Here is a 26,245-nt window from a genome sequence, read left to right on the forward strand (position 1 = left end):
AGTTAATTCACCAAAGTCCTTTGGTTTGTGATGTGCAGGGCGACAGATTAGATGATGAAGCTGGAACAGAGGTTTGGGAACCAGTGTAGCAATAGCTGAGTCCTCAGGCCACACAAAGTGTGAGAAGTAAATAACTATTCCCAACATATCAAATGACATGGGAGGTAGAGTGTACCCCAAAGAGCGGTGAGACCCAGGAGCTTCTCACAAGGCAGATAGACTCTGATCAGCAAAATTCAAAGAATGTATTTGTAATCCTGGGACTTGCCCTGTGTTCTGAGGACATGGCAAAGGGAGAAGTTCCTACTCTTGAACAGCTCTTTATGCAGTTAAAGCAGGCATGTTTCTGCTTTGCTTTTGTCTCTCCAGGTTACACATCAATCGCCTTAATCCTTATTTATGGATGATGTTCTCCAGTTACTCTCATTATTTTCCTCTGGATTCTCTCTAGCTAATACATATCTTTCTTGAAATGAGGCTCAAAACCAGATGTGTTTTTTCCATCTCAGGTCTAACCAGAGATTAGCAGAGAGAAGATGCACCCCCATGTCCTGTGGGCTGTCTCAAGGTTGTCCGTGATTGTAGAAGTACCTCATGGGTATCATATGGCTTGAATCAAGCAGTTACACTGAAAATCTGTGACAGAAGTTGTGTAGGCTGAAAATGGCACACTTTTGTGCTGTTTCCCTCTACTTGGATGTGATGAAAATGTGGAATGTGCCTCCTCCTCCCCCCCAGCTTTCTTTGCATAAGTGAGATGCCAAACCACAGAATGAGTTAAAAGAAAGCAAAATAACTGTTTGAAGGTGGACCTCTAAATCAGTGTGCTACATTCAAAGGTTTTCTGCATTGAATAAAACAAGTTTTGACATACAATTGTGAGAGAAAAGAGCTGTAAAGTCTCTACCATAGCTCATACCTTGATAACAGGGGATGATCCACTGCTTTGCACCACCAGGTTCTCAACCTGAGGAGCTGTGAATCTAGAGCATCAATGAACGTACCAGGATACTCAGTCTCCTCTGACAAACAGAAAACTAGAACCAAGAATGTGAAGCCTTTTTTCCAAGCCACATCTGATGGGGCAGTGAGGACAGCAGCAGAGAGACAGGCATCTCTGACTTGCTCAAGGTCAAGGCTGCCCTGGTTCTTAACTGAAAGTTAATCTGTTAGCGTAGGTGGTGGGAGCTCTTTTTTTAGGTCTCTCAGTTCTTTTATAACTGATCAGATTTTTAGCTCCTGGAGGCTGCTACATAGGACTCTTCTTGCAACAGCTTTTTTCTTCACAGAATAAAACTGCTTTTTAAACATGTGGCAACTGAGGAGCAGGCTTGGGTGGTGCTGGGGCATCTCTGGGCTCTTTAGATCTGTGTTGGGAAGCTCTTCAGGGTGGGCCATGGGACTTACATGTCTCTGAGTGCTGAAGGCTCCTGCTTCTGATGGGAATTACTGGGAACTCCTAAATTATGTTCCATCATTTCACTTCTGCAGCAGATGTCTTGCTGCTTGGCAAGTCCCTCTTGATGTCTCCCCATTTCTGCTTCCTACCAGAAAAACGTCCTCTCCTTCTCCCATCTCCATCTTCTCCGTGTAGATGATGCACCTCTCTGAGCAGAGGGTTATTTTTACAAAGGATGGCTGTGTACAATGCTTTGCACCACCAGGCTCTCAACCTCCAGAGGAAAATAAAAGCCTCAAGCAGGATAAACAACAAATTCCCAAAACATCACACCGCTGAGCAGGTCTGTGGGGCCGCTCCACAGAGAGGCAGCCCTGAGGAATGCAACCAGAAAAGGACACAGGGCAAGGGCAGCAGAGAAGGCCCTTTGCCACCAGCCCCCACCTGCCCCTCTTTCCCCCACTGTGTGAACCTACTGTAGATCTCTTGAATTTCCCTTTGATCTTTATCTCCCCCCAGTAATTCTATTTGAGGGATTTGCTAAAGCGACAGTTAGAAGAATACAGCCTGGAACTGGGCGGCCGAAGGGCGAAAGAATGTTAGAAACAGGATTAAGATCATATTCTACAAGCGGTTGTCAGCTGCTGAATAGGGCTAAAGTTTCTTATCGGGCCGGGGTGCCAGAATGCCTTTGGATTCTTCTCCCCTCTTTCCCTCCCCTCTGGGCAGGGCTTTCAGCGTGGCAGGGAAGCACAATCGTGGCCCTGAATGGGGACGTGGGCTCTCGCAAGGCTTCGCCCCACGGTGCAGGGGCTGGGAGAGGGGGTCAGGGGGCTGCTGGGGATGTGCTGGGACAAAATAAAATAGAAAAAAAGACAGTGGTGGTTAATGATGAAGTGACTGGAAGACTTTAAGGTGCAAACCTCTATATTAGGAGGAGGCTACTCTCTTTTGGAAGTCCCAGACTTTGTTTACTGATTATTTTTCCCCCATGCGATTTCATGGCTTTCACTGGATATTCTTCTTGTTGTTAGTGTTGTTTTTTCCTTTTCCCCTTCTTTTTTTGTAGGTGGGATTGGCACCCTGGTAGGAACTTGATTGCAAATATTTGGGGCTTGCTTCTGAATGTTCCAGGTGACGGGAAACAGAAGTTCCAGAAACGCAGAAGAATTTTTCAAATAAGGAAGGGGAGGGGGGAAAGAAATCTATTTTGAAAACCAATAGAGGCAAAAGTACTTCTGAAAGAGAAGACATTTTGTAATCTTTTGGAAATACTTTCATGTGAAATGGAAATACCAACACACTGAGCTTCCCTGGTCAATGGAATCAAGTAGTACTAAGTTCCCCTGGGACATAGTTGTGTGCTCAGTTTATAAAGTTAAGGCCTTACAGGTTTTGGATGTTTCCACTTGTAATATGCTCGTGTTTGGTTTTTTTTTTTTACAGGTTAGTACCTTATAAAAGAGAAGATTTTCAAGGGACCAGTCTCCTCACCTTTCTTATCTATGACACATAACAGGTAGACCCATGCAAGTCCTCTCTAACATGTATGTTCCAGTAGAAAAGAAGTTTGTCTGCTAAGATATTCAGATTCATTTAGGGAAATCTGGGTTTCGTTTGACTAATCTATTTAGACTATGTGGGTGTGGAATGTTTTTCACATGTTCTGCATAAGGCAAAAAGAAACTTTGCCATCATTTCTAGTTTGTGTTGGAAAAGAAAGTCTTGCAGGTAGTACTGTTTCTGGGCTGATCAAAATAGCTGGGGAAAGGAACAAATTAGCTTTCTGGATCATGACTACATGTAGCTCTTCCGTAATGAGGGACTGTGCTTTTCTGTAGCCCTTGCCTGTTTTAAAGTATCAGGAAAACCTTGTCAAGAGATCTCTTGACTAACAAGTGTTCAACAGAAGCAATAGAAAACCAGTAAGAGTCCAGAGTTTGCAATATTTGGGGAGTGAGGGGCTTGAAAGCCAAAGGGGTCAGACCCCAGCTCCTGAAGCCCTGTGAATATGAAAGTATCTTGGCTTTTCAAGGAGTTTTCCCCTTGTGGTTTACAGAAATCTGACAACTGAATTCAGAAGTTAAGGGGTCCTTTATCTACACGACAAAAATCTCATTAATTATTTTAGGAACTTGAGACTAACTTCCTTGTTGTTCATGTCTGGCTGTTCTATGAAATTCAAGTGAAACAGGGAGTGAATGTCATCACCATGTCCAAAAGCATTGAGGTTCAGGAAACTTCAGCAGCCCCCAAAAAATGATGTAAAATAAGTTAGATGTTTTAAATTCCTGTTTTTCATAGTCTTTTAACAAATACTGCTTTCAAGTCAAACTATGAAGCTACATTTTGTAGTTCTAATTTATTTCAATTGGAAGTTTGACAAAATAAAATGTGCCTGCTTTTTTTTTTTTTTTTGACTCTTTAAATCCATCATCCCTTGCTATTACTCCTAGACTTTGTCATGTCATTCCCTGCTTCCATCAGCCCTTGTTCCATGAGTGCAATCTACTTGCATGTTGTAAAAGCTTCTGCCCCAAGAAGCTGACAAATTGCTGTATTTTCACACTTTAAAATCTTGCTTCAAATAATCCACTGTCATTGAAAGAACTGGGATATGAATAATCCTCCTCATTGATGGTAAGCTCAAGGACATGAGTTATGGAAGCAAAAGGGAACATCACGAGGGATGGTTGGACAGAAGATGCTCTGTGGTCAGCATCCATGTGTATCACTCCCATGTTCTGTCTCCCAGTCTGCTCCTGGGTCAGTGTTTTTTATGTTACTGAAGGGTTTATACAAATAGAAGCATATATAATAGATTATGCCAGTTGAAAGTGGTGTTATTAGCTTGCTCTCATGGTTGGGGAGCACAGAGCACCTTCAAAGTCACATCAAGAAATGGCAGTAACTCCATCGAGGTGAACCAAGCTATGGAAACCACCTCAATGCCCCTTCCACAGCAAACTGCTCCTCAAGAACATGCCCAGGAGCAGCCAGTCTGCTCCTTCCCTCCTGTTTGCATTTGTGGCTGTACCAGCTTGACCTGAGCACCCACTGCCAAGTGGAACTGAGGGATGTCGAAGGCAGCTCTCCAAGGAATTTTCCAGGAAAGCAACACAGCTTTTGGAAGCCAACTGAATACAAAGCAGGCCTGGATCTGGCTCCTTAATACTCATCATTCCATTGTTGCAGCAATGCCTCCACCTTGTGCAAGGGCAGCTTCATGTTCAGTCACACCCTGTGACTCAAGCAGAGAAAGTGATATTGAGTATTTGTCTTTAACACCTAATAATATATGTAATCTGTTTGGCCTTTTAAATCACAGTTCTTTTTTTAGCCAAGGTTGAGGCATCATGAAAGAGGGGATGGTACCTTTGAAAGAAGAGAAGTCTTTTCAAGAATCACTGGGAGATGGGCTGTTACCCCAAATCCATAAAACAAAAAAAAGTTTGGTGAGCAATTTGCATCTATCTTATAGATTTTATTGAATCATAGGACGGTTTGAGTTGGAAGGGACCTTGAAGATCATCTGGTTCCAACCCCCACACATGGACAGGGACACCTCCCACTAGATCAGATTGCTCAGAGCCCCATCCAACCTGGCCTCAAACACTTCCAGGGTTGGGGCATCCACAACTTCCCTGGGCAACCTGTTCCAGTGTCTCACCACCCTCACAGGAAAGAGTTTCTTCCTAATGTCTGACCTAAATCATCCCTCCTTCAGTTTTAATCCATAACTTCTTGTCTTCAACTGTCTGCCGTGGGCTCCTGGTTGGCTTGGCGGTGCCAGTATGATGCAAAGTGCTCTCCATTGCAACACTCAAAGTCACCGCTGGACTCCCCCAAGTAGAAACCTGAATTTCATTCCCCAAGGTGCTGGCCTGTGCCGTGGCAATCTAGGGTAAAGGCTGGTGAGCTCAGTGCTGGCTACCAGTGGCAGCAAACAGCTTGCTGGCACCGGGTGACAGTCAGGGTGACAGCTGGGAGCCTGCGAGGGGGACAGGCGACTCTAAACACATGCTTAAACACGGTGCTATTTGCCCAATAATCAGTAACATCGAGAGGGCGACATTAAACAAAATAATAAATTGTGTGCTGGGCTTCAAATTGGATCCCTTTTTTTATTTGCTTTTGCTAGGATTTATTCCGTTTGACAAACCATGCTGTTTAGAATACAATAGTGGCATAATCACAGCCCGGGGCCCTCATTCTTCAAGATAATGGGATACTTATTCATCTAAGGCAGGTACAAGTCCGTCCTTGGCTTTCATTTTACAAGATTACTTGTATTTCTGTCTCGTTTGCAATAGGTGATATCTGTCAGAAAGCAATTTTCACCCAATTTGGGGTTCTTAATACTTTGTCTTTAAACTCCCTCGCTGCTGATTTTTCCCTCCCCCCACGGCTTGACATGCATCTGGCAAGCAACCTGGGGACAAGCTGCCTTTCCTTCCCCCATTTTGAAACAACAAATAAATAAATAAAGAGCATCCCTGGCCCTGTTTACATAGCTCGACGATGTATTAGTTAAGCGTGACAGCACAGGAATTTTTCAATGTACAAGACGTCCTGGCTGGTGTGTGTGTGTTCCACTTCATCCTCAAGAAAAAGAGAGTCATGCCCGCTTTTGTTCATCCTGAGCCTCTCAAAGTGCAGCAGAGAAGAGCCCCTCATCCCCCCAGAGACCTGCCAAAAAGTGGGGGTTTAAAGGCCAACTGGAAGGGCTGAGCTGAGGTCCTAGTTCAGGCTCCGAGAGCTTAATGTCAACATTTTTTTCAAGTGAAGGTGAATGAAAAGTGTGTGTTTGGGGGACTGTTGTTTTTCATTTGTTTTGGTTCGGTTTTTGGCAGAAGGGCAGGGATTTTTTTCAGGTGTTGTTGGGAAATGAAAAAAAATGGGTCCGTTCGCAAGGTTCTGCTTAGTGCTAAAAAGAAACATTTGGTTTTCAGTTAAAATGAAGGGAAATGGGGAAAAATATGTGATAATCTAGACCTAAAAAGTATTTAGATAAAATTCTAGCAGTTTAGGATTTCAGCCCTTCCAGATTGCCTAAGTAAAACGCTCTTCCCATTTCCCTACTTTGCTTTTTCCCCTTGCTTACCCCTGCAGCCCTTTGTGCTGCTTTTCAGTTGATTTGTCCTTAAATTTACATTGTAAAAATGCAAAAGTTCCATCTCAGTTGGTGCTTTTAATTTTTCTCCTCTCTCCCCCTTGTCCTTGCTAAAAGCCACAAGAACCTGGGCAGATGAGAAGCTCCTCCCAGCCCCGACTCTTGTGCTGAGACCTGGTGCAGACGTGACACATTCCAGCAGGTAACACAGCCCTGCAGACCTCCTGGGAGGTGAAGGGACTTAAAAATGCAGGTGGAAGCAAAGTAAACAAACAAAATTGGGGAAGTGGGACTGAAATCAAAAGCACATCTCTCGTATCTCTTTGTTTAAACCAGTTAGAGGAGCTCCAAGCAAAGAGGAGTTAATTTGAGGCAACTCAAACACCTTTCTTTTCTCTCTGAGTGTCTCTGAAGGCAAAACTAATTCACTTCTTCTGCTCCACCAGGTCTCCCCTCCATTGTTCCCCAGTAATGTAATTTTTTTTGGTCTTCCTTCAGAAAGATTCCTGCCCGAGTAATTGTCTCCAGCACGGAAAGTGAAGAGAGGAAATTAAGATGTTATTGAGGGTTTGAGAGATATCTCATGTTTCAGAGTGGTTCAGAAGCCCTTTTCTTTTTTTTCTTTTTCCCCTTTATGGCACCTGTTACAGGGAAGGGAGGCAAATATGTTGGATGGCTTAGGTGGGGGGAGAGGGCTGGGGTGGAGCAGGGCTGGTCTTCAGGAAGCTGTGATGCTTGTCTCTTCCCTTGACATGGAAAAAAATAAGTTCCTAATTCCACATGTGGGTCAGTCTACAGCAGATCATCTCTCAGAAGAGTTTCGTCTTTGGTGGTCCTTTTTACAGGATGGTTCCCAGTTTTACCTGGGGAAGGGAGAAGGCTAGCCTACAGGAGGCATCATAGGAGACTTATTATTGGTGACATGAAGCAAAACTGAAGTTGACGTATAACTTTTGAGAGATTCTTTTCCTTCAAAAAACAGCCAGCTGAAGGGAGCTGAGCTACTTCCACCAGCAGAGTGACTTATCTTGTTCTAGGAAAGTTCATTTTTTAACTAAAGAACAATGAGACTGTACAAATGAAAATCCCATCAGCAAAGGTTTTTCCAGGGTAACACAGTAGATTTCAGTTTTCCCTTTGTGTTTCCCAGGGCAGCTGTGGAGACCTGCATGGAGATTTTAAGCTGGCTTCTGAACTGCTTTGCTTTTCTTTGCTCCTTTTCATGGAGTCCTTGGGGAGGTGGTCCCCTGTCCCTGACAGTCACACTGGCCATGGCCACCAAACTGCTGAGATGAGCCACTTTCCTTAACTGACCAAACCTTTGGGGTGGTGATGAACTATTAATTGTCTCCATAAGAAAGAAAAACTGGAAAAATTAGTGTAAATATAAGTATTGCACTTTGGATTAAACTGTGCTTGCAGGTGCTTTTGCAGTAAGGGGTGGCATAAAGTTTGCTGCTCAAAAATGACAACTCTGCATTCAGTCTGGGAATAGCAGGTGCTTCACCTGAGCTTCCTAATGGTGGTGGGACCCCATTGGCCACCCCATGGGCATCTCTTCATATATAATAGCTCCTTTCAGATCCCATCCCCATGTCCAATACCACATAACTTTTAGCCTCCTAATGTCCTGTGGAAAGGAGTTCCCCCAGCTAATGGCAGACTTTGTCAAATGGGACTTCCTTACTTTGCTTTGCAGTGGATGAAGTGGCCTTGAGTCTGTCCATTCAGCACCCCAGTTCTGTGCAGTGCAAGGGGAACAACCCCACAGTCTGGGGCTCTGCAAACTGCCATGAGCTGTGCTGGGAGATGGACAGTGCCAGAGTGCCGTGGGCTGGACAACAGTGCTCTGCAGACAGTGTCACCAACATGGACCACTTTCTGTCACTTTATCCCATTTTATGCTGGCTGTTACAAACCCACCCAGATTTCCCAGTCACATCCTAGAGTGCACCAGTCATCCCATAATGTCTTTTTCCATTATGATTCCTATAAAAAAAACCTAAGGAGGAAGTTTGATCTCCAAGGAGATGAAAAATCCCAGCAACACCATCTTTTATTAGGCCTTTTGTGATGTTTAGTGAAATAACCCTGCACCCCTGTTTATCAGTTCCCCCATGTGTTTTCCTGTGGATACGGTGCAATCCAACACCGATATTTTGCTTTCCTAATGCAGAGGGAATGTGTTTGAGAGAAAGCCAAGCTGAAGGAATCCCATACCTTGCTGGTGGACTGGATGTGCTTTTTGCCTCTGTGTGTGAGGGAATTAACTTTGTTTTAGGTCCCTGCATTCCCCGCTCAGCACCTGGGGAAGGTGATTTGCAAGACCCCATAGAGTGGATTCTGCTGGCAGCTCTAAGGTCTCCAAGAACTGCCTCTGCTCTGGTGGCCTCCAGGAAGAGCAAAGTTGAGAAATAGACTTGGCTTGTCCCAGTGCCGCTGTGCTCCTGGCAGGAAAGCAACTTGGGGTGCAGATCTGGGAAAAGAAGCAGGATTAGGGCTGCAAGAGTACAACACAGACACCCTGCTCCAGGCCTGCAACATGCAGCTGAGGCTGGGATTAATTGCAGGTCTTGGTTGAACCACCTCAATGAGTCCATCGTCAATCAGGGCTTGGGGAAAACTATTTCATCGACGTCTGTTGATTTCTGTGGGAGTCAGACAGCTCAACACCTTCAGGCTCTGGGTCTAGTTCGGTAAGCCCAGCGCAGGTAAGGTGCAGTCCTGCCACTTCTGCTCTTGGACACTGCCCTGCCACCACAGGAATGAAAATATGTTCCTCCATCAACTGCAACAGGCAAAGGATCAGTTGCAGTCTCATGGCAGGGAGTCACACTCACCTGGGGATGCTGGACCAGGGGGTGGGACCTGAAGAATTTCCCAGGGCTGAGCAAAAAGCCATCCTTCATCAAAAAAAGGGGCTACAAATCCTGCACAAATCCTGAAGACAACAAATAGAACATATGCAGAAGCCTTAAGTGATACACAGACAAAAGTTGCAGGTATTTAAGTCACTTAGGCATTATTAATATCTGCTTTGTCAAAGGCGAGATAGGTTTCTCTGACATGTGCCTTGCAGCAAGTTAAAAGAAAAGACCAGCACGGTCCCTTCTGGACTTGCAGCTCCTGAAAACAGAGCTGGCCCCAGTGTGTAATAGGATCTTCTCTGCTATTTCACAGCTTGAATAATATTATGGTGACTTTGCATAGATTTCTGCCCTTAATGCAAATAGGGAAATGATTTTCTAATCAGGTAAGATAAGGCTGCAACGTGATACATTGAGTTGGGCTTGTTGATGAAATACAAAGAAGTAGCCTGTACCTCCATAAACTCTTCTTAAAAATAATTCAAAAAAAGAGAGTTTCTTTGGCTAAGAGTGGTGTGAGAAGAGCCTTGATGCAAATCTTTGTAATGAGTGCATTTCGATGAGCCTTTGAAAAACATATATGTATTTATTTGCATTGATCTGTTTATATGGCTTTACATATCAACTTAGTCAGGAAAAATTGAATAAAATGTCTCAGGTCTGGGAAATGAGAAGAGATTATGAAAAGCAGATTTAATATAGCACCGTTTTTTGATGTTTGTGCCACATTTCATCATATTGCCAGAGACACCCAATTACACAGCTTGCAGAGTAATCAGCAAATGTGGGATCCGAAGGAGAATATTAACTGTGGTCTTTCCCCCCCCCCTTCCTCCTCCTCCTTCTTTAGCAAATATTATGTTATGCTTTATGGAAATGGATCAAAATGCCACATGTGCAGTTAATACTGAGCTCTGGAGCTCTTTCAAATCTTATTTTTTCCCCTCCTATTGTATTTTTCTGGAACAAACCTCCCGATAACTTTTGGAGGCGGCTTTTAAGGCCAAAACATCACCTTGAGTTTCCTGCAAGTTTGGGTTCCAGTTTTAGCGGGTGGCTGAATTTACCTCATCGACCTTGTGTGTGGGGAAAAATCAGGGCTTATTCTTAACTGCAGATCACCACGTGAGGCTGTGATCGTAGCTCATCTGTTCATCTCCCTCTTGGTGGAGGCAGGAATTGACTGAGCCTATTTGGTGGCCTTGAAGGTCACAGACTCTCCTTACCCACAGGGTTTTTAATATTCAAAGGAAACCCATAACTGCAGTGAAGAAGGAAATATTGTGATTTATGTTCCACTTACTGTGGAAACAAACAGCAATGGTTGCAGTCTAGGACAATTGCAGCTGGCTGATATTTTGGGTGCATGTGATCAAACGGTCCTCCAAGACACTGATGAAACCCAGTAAAAAAATTAGAACTAAAAATATTGCACGCAGGGGGTTTTCCAGCCTCTGTCCATGTTTCTACTATTCCTGGCTGTCTTCCTGGTTTTAGAGAAAGTCGCTTTGCTTGAGAATGTCAGAAAAGTTATTTATCATTATTACAAATGCACTTGCTTTTCCTTTTCAGTGACTTTCCCCTTAATATGGTTTTTCCTCTACAATATTTCTACAGTTGGGCAAAGAAGCTAGCAAGTCGTGTTGGTGGGGGATGACATTCTGAAATGGAATAATTGGATGGTTTATCAAGAGCTTCCTGATGAGGTGACTTCAGGAAAATCCCAATAAATCCAGAATTATTATTTTTTTCCCTCTTCACCAGGCATCAAATTAGACCTGTAGCCCAGATGGAAAGCTCCTGATATCACTAGCAACTTCTTGCCCAAACAGAAGTTTCACCATGTAGGTTATGTTCAAACCAGCCCTGAGGGAGCAGTGATGTCAAGTGATGAGATGGCATCTCTGCCATCTTCTTGAGCACAGCCCACCCTAGCTCTCTTGCCCTAGAAAAGGTTACGAGTCTTCCATCCAATGAAACAGAAACATCTCCAAAACTGCAGGAGAACCCAAATTATTTGAGAATGGTCAAATTTATCCTGCGTCACTGCCTTGAAAGACAAGTTCTCTAGTCAGGTCTTTCCCATCACCACCCTATCAGGCATGAATTTATCTCCTGACTCTTGCTGGGAGATGATGAGAGAGAAGGTCCCTTGTGCTCACCTTGCCCAAGGTGCTGCAGCATTTGTTTCTGTGTCCTGCAGCCAAAGGGAACTTGTCACCTGCCACCTCAGCTGGAGACTGTGACCCCAGCAGCCAGAAGCTGATGTTCTGCCCCTTTTCACGCAGACCTTTCCCTGTGGTCCCAGCCTCTCCTGGCTGACAGGCAACGGCACTGGCCGCCATGGGCAGGGTCATGGGCCCAGGGAGATGAGTGTGAGCTCTGGTGTGGGCAGTTACCTGACCCTCACTCCCTGTCCAGCTTTTCTGCACCAGAAATCACCTCATAACCCACCAATGACACGACGCGGAGGCAAAACAGCTGCTCACATTGGCACCTCAGCTGATCAGCTCAGGTTGCTCTAATGAAGGATTCACAAAATAACTTTTCCTTGATTTTTTTTCTTCTTTTTTATTAGCGGAGTATGAAAACAGGCAATAATTTTACAGAAAGCAGGACTGGCACAATTGGTACATAGCATCATGCTGCAGCTTTTTGGAAATGAATATAAACTCTTTTTTTTGTTTGTTTTCTTCTTCTTCTTTTACCTACCAGAATAAATAAATATGATACACATTTGAGTTCCTTGATAGTGAATTCTAAAGCACAAGTTCTTACACTACAACTCAATTTTTACAGCAATCTGTACAGTATGTTACTTTTATTTCCTTTTTGTTCTTTAAAAGCCTTTGTTCCTTTGCAAGACAGGTTTGACACACAAACACACTTTGGAGCTAACTGTATGCCTCGGGTCAGAAGCTGGGGGGGGGGAAATATCAAAATCTATTGCCTCCTGGCATGAGAAAATAAACCAAAAAGTTATTTTCCATTGCACAGACACTTCTAAACTTCTCTGGTATGAGATGACTGTGCTTGGTTGCTAGAGCAGTCAGAAAAGGCTTTGGCCATTTGTAGGACACCTGATGCTCTATTGAGCCTGCCATGGGTTTCATCTGTGTCTGCCTTAGACAGCTTTTGCAGAGGGCGTTTAGCTTGGAGCCCAGAACTATTAAATACAAATAACTGTATGTTTTTGTTAGTATATGACAAATCTGACATTCTTTACAAATGAATTTGGGGGCTACATTTTGTCCTCAGCTGTGGCATTACTCTGCTGAAATTGGTGCAATTATTCCAGTGATGTTGGTGCAATTACTCCACTGAAACTGGTTCAATTACTCCACTATGGCATCACAGCACTGAAGAGGGTCTTACTTTACCTAATGTCTGGGTCACACTTTAGGAGTCCCAGCAGGCTGCTCTGAAACCAGTAAGGTTGTGTGACCTGAGCCATATCCTGAGGTTTGTACCGGGTGCTGAGGCCATGCTAGGCATTGGCATTAATGAGAACCTTCATTAATGAAAGGCAGGCGTGTACAGAAGAGGAGACATCAGCATCTCAGCTTTGGCAGCTCTTCCCCAGGCAGCCTGAGCAAGCAGGGGACAAGAGGGACACTGCTCTGGGTGCAGCTGGGAAGGGAACAACACGAAGTCTGCAAAGTCCATGGAAAAGAGAGACCGTTAATCATTACCGGGTGGTTTTGTAACATGGTGGGAAAGTCACACAGACACATCAGAGCAGGGGATTTTTTTTTGTTTATTTGATCTTGCTTTGCTGAAAATTTGTTTGGGGTTTTTTGTTTGTTTGTTTGCTTATTGCAGCAACTTTTTCTTATTCCTCTCCTATGGGCTGGGATGGGAGCAGACCTACTCAGAGAAACAGCTTTTTTCACTCGATAGGAAACACAGGAGATGAATTGTGTTGCTCTAGAATAGATCATAAAAAATCAGCAAGGGGCACATGGAGGGGTAAGGAGGCAGGAAAAGAAAAATCAACACAGCTTGTAAAAACCAGCAGGAAAATTCTGTAATTGACTTTTTCCAAGCTTAATTGAGTTATGTTTCATAGCTACTGTAATTAAACTAATAGAGTACGTTGGATTTGAATTTGCATTTCCTTTCTACAGAGGTTTATTTAATCCTTTACATATGAATTCTTCAGAAGTGTCCTGAAGTTGCTCAAAATTGTCTTGTCTGTGGAAGTACCACACGTGGCACACAGAGACAGAAACAACTCCTCTTCCCTCTTCTGTGTCCACACACTTTGGTGTTTCGTCAGCAATGAGGAGCAGCTCTTTGGCTGGCTGTGGTGGCAACAACCCTAGAGCTGGTCAAAATTCTTCCCATGGTCAAACACCTAAATGAGAAGTGAGATGTTTGGGGGGGATCTGCTTGTTGATGGTTATTTTCCTGTTTGGGAGGAAAATATCCATCTGCAGGGAACAGTCCATTTTGACAGATAATTCATTATTAAATTTTGCAAACTGGGAGCCCAAACTCCTGCCTTTTTTTTTTTTTTTTGCATTTCCTCATCAATTTTAGCTTTATGTATCAGCCTCCTGCCATCACAGATGTTTAGTTTGGACCATAAGAAGGTAAACCCCAAAAAATAATTCAGGGACTCAGCTATATTTAAGGCAATTTGGTTTTGTTATGTTTTGTTTTGTTTCTTTTTAAATTTTAGATATTTTCATCCTGATTCAGAATGGAAGAAATAATATCCATGTAAGAAATTTTCACATGCCCTGGACCAGGCCCAGTGGCAGCTTGGGTAGCTACTGTACCACGAAGAGGAAGATGAGGATGATGAGACTTCCCTAGGGATTGATGGAGATCTGGATGTCTCCTCTCCTAATTTGCTCTCTGAGCAGTGCTAGCATCATCCAGATGTCTGCGGTTTTAATGGCATGCCAGATGTTCCATCTGGAAATTTCCCAGTAGCTTCTGCAAGCCTGCTGTGAGGATGTCAGTGATACTATGAGGGATGAAGAGGGATCAGGCACCAGGATCGGTTGAGATGTGTGAAGATGGTGAATGTTAAAATGACTTTTTGCACCGAGGCATGGGGAAGAGTTCCCCTCTGTGGCTTGGTGGAAAAGGTCTCATCTCCCTCTGGAGGATCATGGCAAATCTAGTGCTGGATCAAGCAAGCTTACCTCCTGCCCTCCATGTCCCTGCCCTGCAGAAGCAAGGTGTAAATCCATGTGTTTTGACCTTCCTGTGGTGGATGCTAGGGTATCCATCGAGACCTATGGTAAGGCTGTATTTGCTCTGATCCAAGCCAGTGTCATCCTTTCCAGCCCCTTGGTACCCAGGCAGAGGGGAGATGTCCCTCTGACCTGGGATGGCACAAGAGTGACTACAAGCCTCTGCTCTCTGCCTGAAGCACCCACTGACAGGAGCTGTAGTTTCATGAGCTTCTTCTATTACTTACAGAAGAGCTGAAGTCCAGAACTGGTCTCACTGCCAGTTAACACCCTTGTTCGCTTCCTCAGCTCAGTCTAGACTGGACCAGAGAACAACATCAGAAGGGGAATTAATTACATTTGGAGTTTCTTTGCTCTGCAAAGCAACTCCACAGCCTACAAATACACTGAGGTTAGCAGGAGGCAGAAAAAACAACGATGAATACAGCTTTTTGAGGACAGAGGAGCAGAAAAATGAAAGCTTTGCACTGGTGTCCCTGGTTTGGGTGACAGGCTACAAAAAATGAAAGCTGAGACTTTCAAAGGATTCTTTTGGAGACAGTAAATATACTTTGGTGGTTTTAATTTAATCAGACTCACTTGAAAGGGGCAGCCAAAAATCTGCTTCCTACAAATACATTTGGTTTTGGCAAAGTGGAAAATTCTGCCGGTCACGGGGGCTGATTTGACAAAGTCAGGAAAACAAAAGCTGAACAGAAAATCCCAAAACTCAAGTGTTTGGCACAATAGAAATATTTAAGGAAGATGATCCATTTTCCTTGGAAGCTGGTGCAGTCAATGAGCTGCCTTATCTGGAGGTCTGCTCTTGCTGCAACTTTATGAGGGATAAAACACTCTTTCCCATCAAACTTGATTATTCTTACATCTCTATTTGAAGGAGTTAGAGGCTTTTTCAAGATGCACTAGTGGAGCTGAAAACACTCTTTCCCCCTGTGTTTTAAGAGGTAATTTGACCCCTGGCTTCTTCCCTGGTGTGAGGCAAGGTGGGAGTGAGAGGAGCTGTAGGCTACAAGTCTACAACCCCATCCTTAAATCAAATATGGACCAGCTGATCATCTGCAGTGAATTAGCACCACTCTGCCCCACCTGTCAGTGACAGCCCTGGCTGACACTCATAGGATTCAAACCTAGCACAGAGTCAGTTGGGATTTTTCTGGTCCTAGGTCCTAATATTAGACATGAGAGCTGGATATTGTCCCTCCCTAATGCTCAGGATAACAGGAGTGAGTTCAAAGGACTTATTTGGTTTGGGGGAAAAGAAAAAAAAAGAAAAATAAAAGTGATTTGAGTTGGCAGAAACACTACTCCTCAACAAAGAAAACCACCCCAGGTTGAATGATGGGTCATTCCAATGAAACCAAGCTGAAACTCTTCATGGAACATATTTTGAAGCTGGTGAATTTTGTTTACTTGCAAGCCTTATATTTTTTGGTCTGTTTATCTCCTCCCACTCAGCTCCAGAGAACATAAAGAGAATATAAAGCCCCTGCTTATCACCTGCTTTGCCTCCAGCATTGCAACACTTTTTCAGTTGCTACATTTTCACTTGCTAGCCAGTTTCTGAAGCTGCAGGGCTTGAGGGTAGAATTTGGTGATCAGAGTGTTTTTCTAAACACAGTTTGCATCAATCAAGGTTTTGTCAAAAAAACCCCACATATAATCCAGGGTGTAAGAACACACCAGGAGCTCATGTGAAGTTTTTTATTATTCTCTGTTTTCAAAGATGAACCAAAATCCTCTAAGAAAATAAAACCTCATAATTTGTAAATAGAGGAGTTCACACTTCACTGAGGATCAAAGAGAAAACAAGCTGGATCAAAAATATCCCTGTGAATCTGGCTTTCATTTTTCTCCCCAGCCAGTAGCATTGGGCCGATGTTTTGTCCTCTCTCTTTGAACAAGTGCTATTAAGAAGCAAAAGAAAAACTTTGAAAAGCCTTCTAGGAAGTGCTTAAACAGGAAATTCACCTTCACATCATTTCCCAGCTGTTACAAAATTGTCTTTAGCAGAGAGGGGAGAAGTGGAGCGGCGAAGTGCACAAATGTTCCTCCTTGTCATAAACACCTTTAGGACACCGACCCAAGACGAGCAGCTCGCTGCAAGCTGAGGTGGGAGGATGGTGGTTTTGTAACTTTGATACTAGCTACTAAAATGGAGAAGGAAAGGAGAATAAAAGCAAAAGAGGTCACAGTTCTGTAACACTGACAGTAACACACGGGCCATGGGTGCTGTCAACATTATATACAAGACGAAGCAGGACTCCTTCTTTCCCCAAAGAATGCAATCAGAAAAAAAACAGGTGTATGTAGCACAGCTGGCACCTTATTGTGGGGATGAGGAGAGGGGGCTTCTCCTGAATGTTGCAGGCTCAACTCATGGCAGTCCAGAGGACAGTTTATCTATCCCAACACACATCCTCTCCCCCCCTTCCTCCTAAAATATTTAGTAAAAGACCAAGCCAGTAGCAATGTCTGATGCAATCGTGGTGCTAATAAGATGTTAATAAATGCAAAGTTTTCCCTGAAAGGGAGCACCTTACTCCAGGAAGAGATGAGGGTGGGTGGGAGTTCGAGGAGTAACACGTCTAGTGCCAACTTCTGGTGCATCTTCTCATCTGGCAGTCAGTTGGGTAGGGTGTCCAGGCCAAGGGACGCGGCGTGCTGCTTTGCCCGGAGCCTTAGGTTCTCAATACTGGTCGTTTTACTGTTCAGGCTTGGAAGGGAGCTGGAGGCCTGCAGGATGGGTGAGGACCAGACCTGCTGAGCGTGGGAGAGCGACTGGTAGTAGGACTGACAGTGCAGGGAGCTCAGTGGGGCCATGTTGACGTTCATGCCCAAGTAGGGCATGGCAGACGGTGTCCCCATTTCAAAGGAGGAGTAATGGACCAAGTTGTTGGTGGCTGCCATGTGCTGGCGGAATTGCTCCTGCAGGCGGAAGAGGCTCAGGGGCGAGGAGGAGTAGGAGTGAGTCTGAGCCAGGGCACTGCTGGATGAGGGTGTCACAGTCGCACTGATAGGGGACTCTGTAGCAGGAGACAGAGGGCATGGGGGTTATTCCTACAGGCCAGATGCAGGTGCTGATCTGCACCCAGCAGGGTTCAGACTGCAGCATGAGCTTGTCTCTTGCATCAGGAGGGTGAAAGAGAAGGGCTGTGTTAGGTCAGGAGGGCTAAACACAGGTCTGTTCCGTGCTTAGCATCTCAGTTCCTAGAAATGGGGCTGACCTCTTTGCTATAGCTTTCTGGCTGCTGCTGGGCCCTGTTCTCCCCAAGATCTAACCTGAGCAGAAGGTCTTAGTTCTTTCTGTGCTCCATCTGCAATAGCTATTCTGCCCTCTGAGGACCCTGTTTAGTGCTGGGAACAAGAAGAAAAATCTAGGCAGCCTACCTGCAAGCACCCACACCATAGGGAATAACGGATGATACCAAACCACCAACACCCCCCTTGGTATGCCAGGTCCTGGCATAAACCCCATCAAGATGCTGCCTCTCACCTGCTTTTGGGCTCCCTCTCTTGCAGTTCAAAGCCTTGCTGTCCACATCAGGGCTCTTGTCCACTTTAACCTCCTCCAAGGTGCTCTTAAACTCCTCCTCTCTGTCGGTTTGGTCCTCGGGTGCAGACTCACTGGCCGACTGCTCTGACAGGGTTAGGTTGAGGTCTGCACCCACCTCACTCGGAAGACTCTGGACCTTCTCTGTGTCTGGGGTGGTGGCCTGGGTCTCCAGCATGGGTGGCTCTGTCTTTCCCTCATTGTGGTTCCCTTCACAGTCCTTCTGCTTCTGCAGCTGCTCCTTCTGAAGGCTCCGCTGCTTCTTGCGGAATTTGGCCCTCCGGTTCTTGAACCAAACCTTCAATGCCACAAACAGCAAGGGGGAAAACTGGTGAAAATCCTGTTTAGTGCCAAATTCAGCATCATTTAGCCTAGGAGCCTCAAGGGAACTCCAAGTAATGAGGTACTGCAAGCTTGCTGTGCCCAAATGTCATCCCGAGTTGTTGGATCTTAGAGCTCTACCTCTTTTCAGTGTTACTACAAATAGCACAGCAAATACATCTTTTAAAACGTCCACTCCTTACATTGATTCTTTAAACCGCTCCAATGGTGTTGCTTTTTGGGATTTTTTTCCTAAATTCTCCATGCAGTTTTGTCCAATCAGAATATCTTATGGCTGAATCTGATGACATTACTTTGGCTTACAGTACAGTCCACTGTCAGTTTCTAAAACTATGCAGTTACAAGTGTACCAAAACTATGGTGGCAACACTCAAAATAAGTCATTACAGGCATAGGCTGTTATCTGGGAACTGAACTTAAGGAAGGAGAGAATCCATGTTTTTTAACCTTAATCAGTAGACATGAATCGGAAGAAACAGAATATATTTGCAAATCTTGATAGTATTATTTGGTTAGTTAGATGAGGAAACAAAAATTTTGAACATCTGACTGCCTTGACATTTATATTAAATAAGTGGGTTTTTTTCTACTCCTTATCCACTCCACAGTGAAAAACTTGCTATTTAGCCTTTAAGCCCAGCAATGCAAGAACCTCCCCACCAGCAGGTTACAAAGCACGCTGCTCTAGTTTGCAACTAAAAAAAAAACCACCACAAAACCAAACCTTGGCCTGAGATGTTACAAATATTGACAGTGGTGGAAAAGAGCAGCTGGAATTACTTGGATTTCTGTTCTTCTGAGAAAGCCAGAAAAGCCTTGCAAATAAATAAATAAGTAGACTTTTGTTGATGTTTCTAAAATTTTCCCCAAAGAAATGGGAAAGAACAAATGAAAACCAGTGTACACTTCAGACAATCCTAAATGTAAAAAATGTGCATGTGGATTAAGAATTTCTGTAGCAGATGTGTGACTTTGGATGATTTTATCCCCTCCCACCCTGCCCCTGCCTTTGACAACTTTATTGCCCTGATATCTTTGGTTACACTGGTATAATCTTGAAAGGCAAAGGGAGCTGTCAACCTTCTGGGAACCTCACTAGATTCCTTTAACCATCCCCACTCACAACCCCCCCAGAATACCAGTACCTGGACTCTGGCTTCAGGCAGATTTGTGCACATAGCCAGCCGCTCTCTCATCACCACATCTGGGTAGTGAGTCTTCTGGAAGGTCTTCTCCAGTGCCTCCAGCTGCTGGGCAGTGAAGGCCGTGCGACTTCGCCTTTGTTTGCGGTGCTGGGATCCATAACGTGCCTCCAAAATGATGTCTTGAAATGTACAGCCGTTGGAAGACAAGAGAAGTGGCCAATTTAATTATTGGAATTTGTATGCTGACAGTCGAATAAAGCACTTGGGAACACCAGGCAAACATACAGAACATGTTTTTCATGGCTCTAAATCTAATAGAACATATACATGCATTTTTCTGGGTAATGGAGGTGTCTGAGGAGATAAAAACTCTGACTAAAAACCCTGTTCTGGAGAGGAAACCTCTTTCTTTGGCAGCACGTTGAAACTCCAGTGCTAAATATGGTTGAAATAAGCCAATCTGCTTCAGCATCAGTGAGGCAGCACACGCAGATGCTTAGACCCCAACATGGCATAAGCCTCTTTTATGAAGAAACACAAAGACAAGGTGGGGAGATTCATCATTGTAATCAGGAGCAGGGCCCCACACAATGTGTCATGCTCTCCTTGCAGCCAAGGGCAGAGCTTCAAGGCTGCACTGATCAGTGGCAAGAGTCCATGCAGCTCAAACCCAGCTGCTTCTAGCTCATTTTGTTGGCTGCAGCTGCATTAGAAGACCTACATCTTCCCAGAAAGCTGGCTGAGCTGGCTCTTCTTTAGTGTCTCGTATGGAGCTCACTGTAGTTTTCAAGGCATGGTATTGAAGAGCTGTTCTGGGCCTCAGTTCAGGAAAGCACTTAAGCTCATGTGCTTACTTGTCTTGAGCTTGAAAGCATGTCCTTCACTGAGTGTGGCCACTCTCCAGCAGCTGAGGTGCAAACACCAGCCAGGAACAAAGCCCAGCCCCACTGATTGCAAGCCTGGAGCTCACATGCTGAGTGAGCTCTGCTCCACAGAGGAGCTGCTCAGATGGTCTGACTTCACAAGCTGGGCTTGCAAAATTGAGGGTAGAGAAGAAATTCAGGCTGGGGAAAAGCTGAGGCTCACAATAAAGGGCTTATTACTTCACTAGAGGCGTTACAATTGCACAACAGTTAATGGGAGTAGAAAGCCCTTAAATCAATGAAAGCAAGTTTAAAATGAAAAAAAAAAACAAAACCAAACACAAAGCCCCCCCCAGATCCACTCCCCCCCAAAAAAACCCCACAACCACCCTTTATTATGCAAGTTGGGACACGCTGTGCTACAACATTGGAATGAAATAGTCTTGCCAGAGGTTTGGTCTCAAAGAGGAAATGCAGAAAGAGCCGTGTCTGGTATCATTTTTAATTCAGTTAGGAATGTGACTTTCAGTAGAAGGGAGGAATGAACACACTAGAAAACAACTTAAGAGGACAAGTCAACATTATCAGTGTGAGGAGCCAGATGAGGCTCCTGCTGCCGTTTCTTTGTGCTTTTGTCACGAGCATTGTGGCATGAATGTAAACAACAAAACAAAACCTGCTGTCAGGCCAGGCCCAGAACCACTCAGCTAGGTTCCAAATATGTTGGATAATGAGCATAGCAAATCAGCTTTGCACCACTCAAACATTCTTCTTCCAAACTTCCAGCTGTTTCACTGCAGGTCAGCATTTGCAGTGCCTCTGCAGGTGATTGCCAAAGCCACATGGCTTTGGCAACCTGGAAAAGACATGATCAGGCTAAAGGTCTTTGGCCAGCTACAGTACACTGTTGGTTGCATACCAGAGACCTTGCTGTTTGAGGTATCAGAGCTCCCTGGGGAGTTAAAAGCCGCTGCTTTGGAGGCAAGAGACCATCCTTGAAGTATTCAGGCATAGCTCCCAGTGCAGCCAGGAAAGGAGAAGGGATGTTTCAGGACAAGAAATTGAAGCTACCCTGAAACACTTTACAAACCTAAGATTTGTGTTTCAAGTAAAAGGGATCAGAGAAAGGACACTGGTTCAACTTCCTACCTGGAGGCTGGAATATTCTAGAGTAGATGTTAGACCTACCAGCTCCCCAGAGGTGGCAGCTCATGCATTAAGTTTGGCCACTCCAAAGAAAGCCAGCCAGCAATTATTTTAATGTTTTAACTATGTTTTCAGGCTTTGTGCAAGAAGTGGAATATAAATTGCAGGTGAGGCTTTGCAGTTACAATCAGAAACCTCTGTTTTCTGACTTAAGGTCATTTGCTTTTGTGCTGCTTTATTCTGACTGTCCCTGGAAGGCAAATGAGATCTATAACCCTGCACTGAAGGATATTCAGAAGCAACAGAATGTGAAGCAACTGCAAAGGAGCCAGCTAGTAGGTATATCATGCCTACCCTGCCAAAGATAAGCAGATGAAGAGACCATGTGATTTAATTTGGAAAGTCTTCCAGGTGGGTTATTAACTTTAAAGATAAGAGGTCAGGAAAACAATAGAATTTCCTGGTCAAGAATATGAGAATAGATTTTTTAATTCTATTTTTTTATCTCCCTCTGCTTTTACCCTAGTTAGGGTCAAAGACATTAGGTACTTCATTCTTTAATGTAAAAGATACAGGTGATTACAAAAAGTTTTCAAGACATCCTTACATCTAGGAAAGGGGCACCTTGAGTCCCAAGGTCTGTGAGGCACATTGCAGAGTTCAGGACCATCTGCTCCCCTCACTGAAACAGTGAAGGAAGGAGGGGATGGCAAACCAGGACAAGGAAAGTGACCACCTGTTACCACTCTGCAACCCAGCAGAAGAGCCATCATTAGAGTCCAGGTCTCATTGATCCCACTTTGGTTCCCTTTTGATGAGGACAGTGACTCCAGCTCTGTCCCTACTAGCAGCTGGATAAAGGAACATCACTGACATGAAAATTTGAGAGTCAACTGTGGTTCACTGATCCAAAGAGTCAAAAACTTTACCAACATGTCTCCATGGACTGCCAACATAGAAGGATCCTCCTGAAGCTTCTGCATCCTTACTTTGGCTTGAACCCATGTGTCTTAAATCTAGCTCACTAAAGTTGTCTGAGTAGATAATTTTTTACACCTGTTCTAGGTTGGAAGGAGTCACTCAACATTTTTTTTCCTTTCATCTCAGACAACTAGAAGGCTACCTTAAAGCAGATGTGTAATGTTCAGATAGTCGGGGAAGATTGTTTCATGCTGGGGAGGTCTCTGGAATCACATCTACAGTAACTTTTTGCTTTAGCTTCTATATTTGTCATCAGGTCTGCTCTACCACACTGCATCCAAGCCCTGACCAAAACTGTGGTGCTGCAGCTGTTGACCACTGGCAGAAGGGTGCAGCAGTCTCCTGGCAGCAAACACTGGAGGGCATGTGTTCCCTGCAGAGCTTGGCCACATGGCCAGTGTTCTGGATCCCACCGCTCCAGCTCCCCAAGAACAGTTTCACCTGGTGCAAGCAACGAGGGTTTGTTTTGGTTTGTTTTTTGTGGGTTTTTTTGTTTGTTTGTTTGTTTTCCCCAAGGAATTGGCAAAAGCCATGAGTTGTTCTTACCAGCCAGTCTCTCTGCCAGGGTGAGGGCGTGCACGGAGGGCCGGTAGTCGGGGGCGTGCTGGGCCTGCTGAGCTGCCTGCTGGTGCAGGTTGTACATGGCACTGAGCGAGTTCATGGCGTGCAGGGAGTACCCGTTCACTCCGTAGTGCTGCATGGCGACATCAACCTGGAACACAACAGCCAGAGGAGGCAGGTCCTTAGGAATGCGCTATTCCAGCCTCCTGGTGTCTCAGGAGAGCTTAGGAAAAGCTGAGCTCAAACTTGGGCTGCTGCAAGCGAGGCTCGCTTCCAGCCTCCTAACTCCAACAGGTGGTGGGACATGAATCAAAACAGCGGCTGTAGACCTGAAACACCAGTGACACCAGGCTGGCTTCCAAGCTTGGAGATCAGCATCTGACCCACGATATGCTGAGCAAAATATGGGAAAGGATTTTTTTTACATACCATAGAATCACAGAATGACCAAGGCTGGAAAAGACCTTTAAGATCATCGGGTCCAGCCTATGACCAACACCACCACATCGGCACAGAATCACAGAATCACCAAGGCTGGAAAAGACCTTTAAGATCATAAAATACATCATATTACTGTTACTTCTAATGAACTGACTTAGCTCTCTGCCAGGGATTTTGTCCCTGTCATTGTCTACAGTAGGCTATTCCATAATCCCATTCCTATAATGTCAAATAATCTTTCCTACCTGAACCCACTCTTGTGTAATTTATTTACATTAATTTTTCTTAAGGTTCTTCTTAACAAAACACAAATGATACAGAAAAGAGGAAACAAAAAAAAGTAATGTGGTATAAAACAAAATAAATCTGTAGCATAAGATGACCAAAAATATGATGGCTAAAGAGGGAATTAAGGTTTCCAATAAATGCTGACATTTCATAGCTCAATAGCAAGGAAATTATTTTTAAAAAACCAACCCTAATGGCTTTTTTTTCTACTGTGGGCTCTGCATGAAGCTTCAAGCTGTTTTTCTTTACAGACCATCTGTAAAACTGAGCTAATATTGATTTCAAAAGCTGAGTGGTGCTTCATTCATCCATGTTATAAATGGCTGAGGGCCTCCAGGATGCCATTTCTGCAGTTTGTAAGACATTGGAAAGGAAGTTGTGAAACATTTGCCAGAAAAGAAAAAAATTAAAACACCATTTACATAAGCAAGTCATCGCCTGGACAGTCAGAGAAGTCAGACCATTCAGAGAAGGAGTTCCAACTAGTCTAACTTAAGGCAAACACAGGGGTTATCTAGGAAACCTCTTAGAAAACAGTTTTGCTCACTGGTGGGAGGTGATTCAACTGCCACGATTTTAGAAGAAACCTGATGTACTGAACACCAAAAATTTGGATGCAAGATTTTCAGTTGTTTTTTTCCGTACTGAGGAATCAGCTAGCTGCTAGTTAAAATAATCCTGTCTATCCTGACTAGAGAAATTACTTACATATACAAGGCCAGCTAAATAAACTGCCTTTAATATTAAGAAAAAAAAAAAAGAAAAAAGAAAAAAGAAGGGAAAAAAAAGGAAAAAAGAGAGCATTCTTTTGGCAAAGGCAGCATAAAGGGAAAGTGCAGCACTGGGTGTAGCTGTTCTAGTTCTGCAGGGCAGTTTTCCAATTCTTGTCGATCTCAGACTAACCATAACAGTAGATGACCTTCAACTTGTGTTTCTGACAGCTATGGGGATCCTGTTTATTTTAATATGTACTTATTGGCACTGGAAAGTAACAGCATTTACATAATTCAGGAGGTCACAGCCAAATGCCAGAAAGGAAACTGTCCAATATAACCTAACCCGGGCCTCATGTTTGCTACAAATGAAGGAATCCTTCACTGCCTGGTTTATCAACTGTTGCACCTGTGTCTCTGGCCTAAACTTAAGGGGAGTCTGAATAATTTCAGGATCAAATCCTCACTCTGGATTTGTCTGTCAGTATTTGCAAGGCTGACCTTCCAAAGTATTTGTCTTGGCATATCATCCCATCCAACATTAGTGTTGCTTGTTGAGAGACCAAAGTGACAGATGTTGCTGCATGTGTCCCTGTTCCTACCTCTGTTGCCTGGTGACACTGCTCAGGTCCCTTCAGTCATCTTTGCTTCTGCTCCTGTGAAAAGGGTGTGATTGAACCTATTCCTTTCTCCTCATTTCCCCTCCTTACCACTCCTTGACCTTCTTTGACTTTCCTTGACCTTCCTTGCTTTTCCTTGCCATTGTTTTCCACTCCTTGCCCTGCCTTTTCCTTCCTTTCCCTTAGACTTGAGGAAGAAATTCTTTAGTGTGAGGGTGGTGAGACACTGGAACAGGTTGCCCAGGGAGGTTTTGAAAGCCCCATCTCTGGAAATGTTCAAGGTCAGGTTGAATGGGACGCTGAACGACCTGATCTAGTGGGACGTGTCCCTGCTCACACAGGGGGTTGGAACTAGATGGTCTTTAAGGTCTGTTTCAACCCAAACCATTCTATGATTCTATAATTCTATCATTTTTTTGCCTGTAGAGGATTTATACCATGAAGGACAAAAATCTCAGTGAAGAGGGAGGAATGGAAATGAGTTGGTTCACTACCCACCCTACTGCAAATTGCCATCCTCTCCAAAACCACCATGATGGAATGGCTTTGTTTACCTAGAGACCAAGCTGTAGTTCCCACGAATAGGAGCTGAATTCTGTGTCACAGGGTCCAGCAGTGACTTGGGGCAACTCACTCTGCAAAATGCCAGTCACATCCCTAGGATTCATGGAGAACATTACCAGTCACATCCTTATCTACCACATCCTATATAAAAGTCTAAGGAAAAATGCCTACCTCTTACTTCAAAGTACAGGCAGACAATCTTTATATAAATAGCTGATTTATGGAAAATTCCATTTAAGGGTGCCTGAGATATTTTTTAGCTAGTTCTAGAAAGCAGGGGGAAATCAGATCTGCTTTGTTTTGTGGTACCTTGGCAATTAATTTTTAATTCATTTTCAGAATGTTTCATTTCAAAATTTACCCAAGCTTAGTTTTCAGACAAACAAAGACATCCCCAAAATGGAAGAATAACTCTCATCTATACCCTGTCAAGGTTTTATTCACT

At 44.2% G+C, this 26,245-nt stretch overlaps 1 protein-coding gene across 2 annotated transcripts; it reads right to left on the reverse strand.

Annotated features, from left to right (window-relative positions):
* Positions 1 to 17,208: 17,208 nt before the first annotated feature.
* DMBX1 (diencephalon/mesencephalon homeobox 1) lies at positions 17,209 to 23,331 on the reverse strand. Of its 2 annotated transcripts, none has more exons than XM_051625151.1 (4): positions 23,162 to 23,331; positions 19,624 to 19,819; positions 18,080 to 18,434; positions 17,209 to 17,609 (listed from the first exon to the last, which is right to left on the reverse strand). In XM_051625151.1, exons 1-4 carry the CDS (start codon positions 23,311 to 23,313, stop codon positions 17,209 to 17,211), a joined length of 1,104 nt encoding a protein of 367 aa, XP_051481111.1. In that variant the 5' UTR covers positions 23,314 to 23,331. The 2 variants fall into 2 exon arrangements, with proteins under 2 accessions (XP_051481111.1, XP_051481112.1); XM_051625152.1 differs by having other exon boundaries at positions 19,624 to 19,802; positions 23,160 to 23,322.
* Between the last annotated feature and the right edge of the window lie 2,914 nt (positions 23,332 to 26,245).

Source organism: Apus apus, chromosome 7, assembly GCF_020740795.1.
Source record: "Apus apus isolate bApuApu2 chromosome 7, bApuApu2.pri.cur, whole genome shotgun sequence".
Classification (NCBI taxonomy): domain Eukaryota; kingdom Metazoa; phylum Chordata; class Aves; order Apodiformes; family Apodidae; genus Apus; species Apus apus.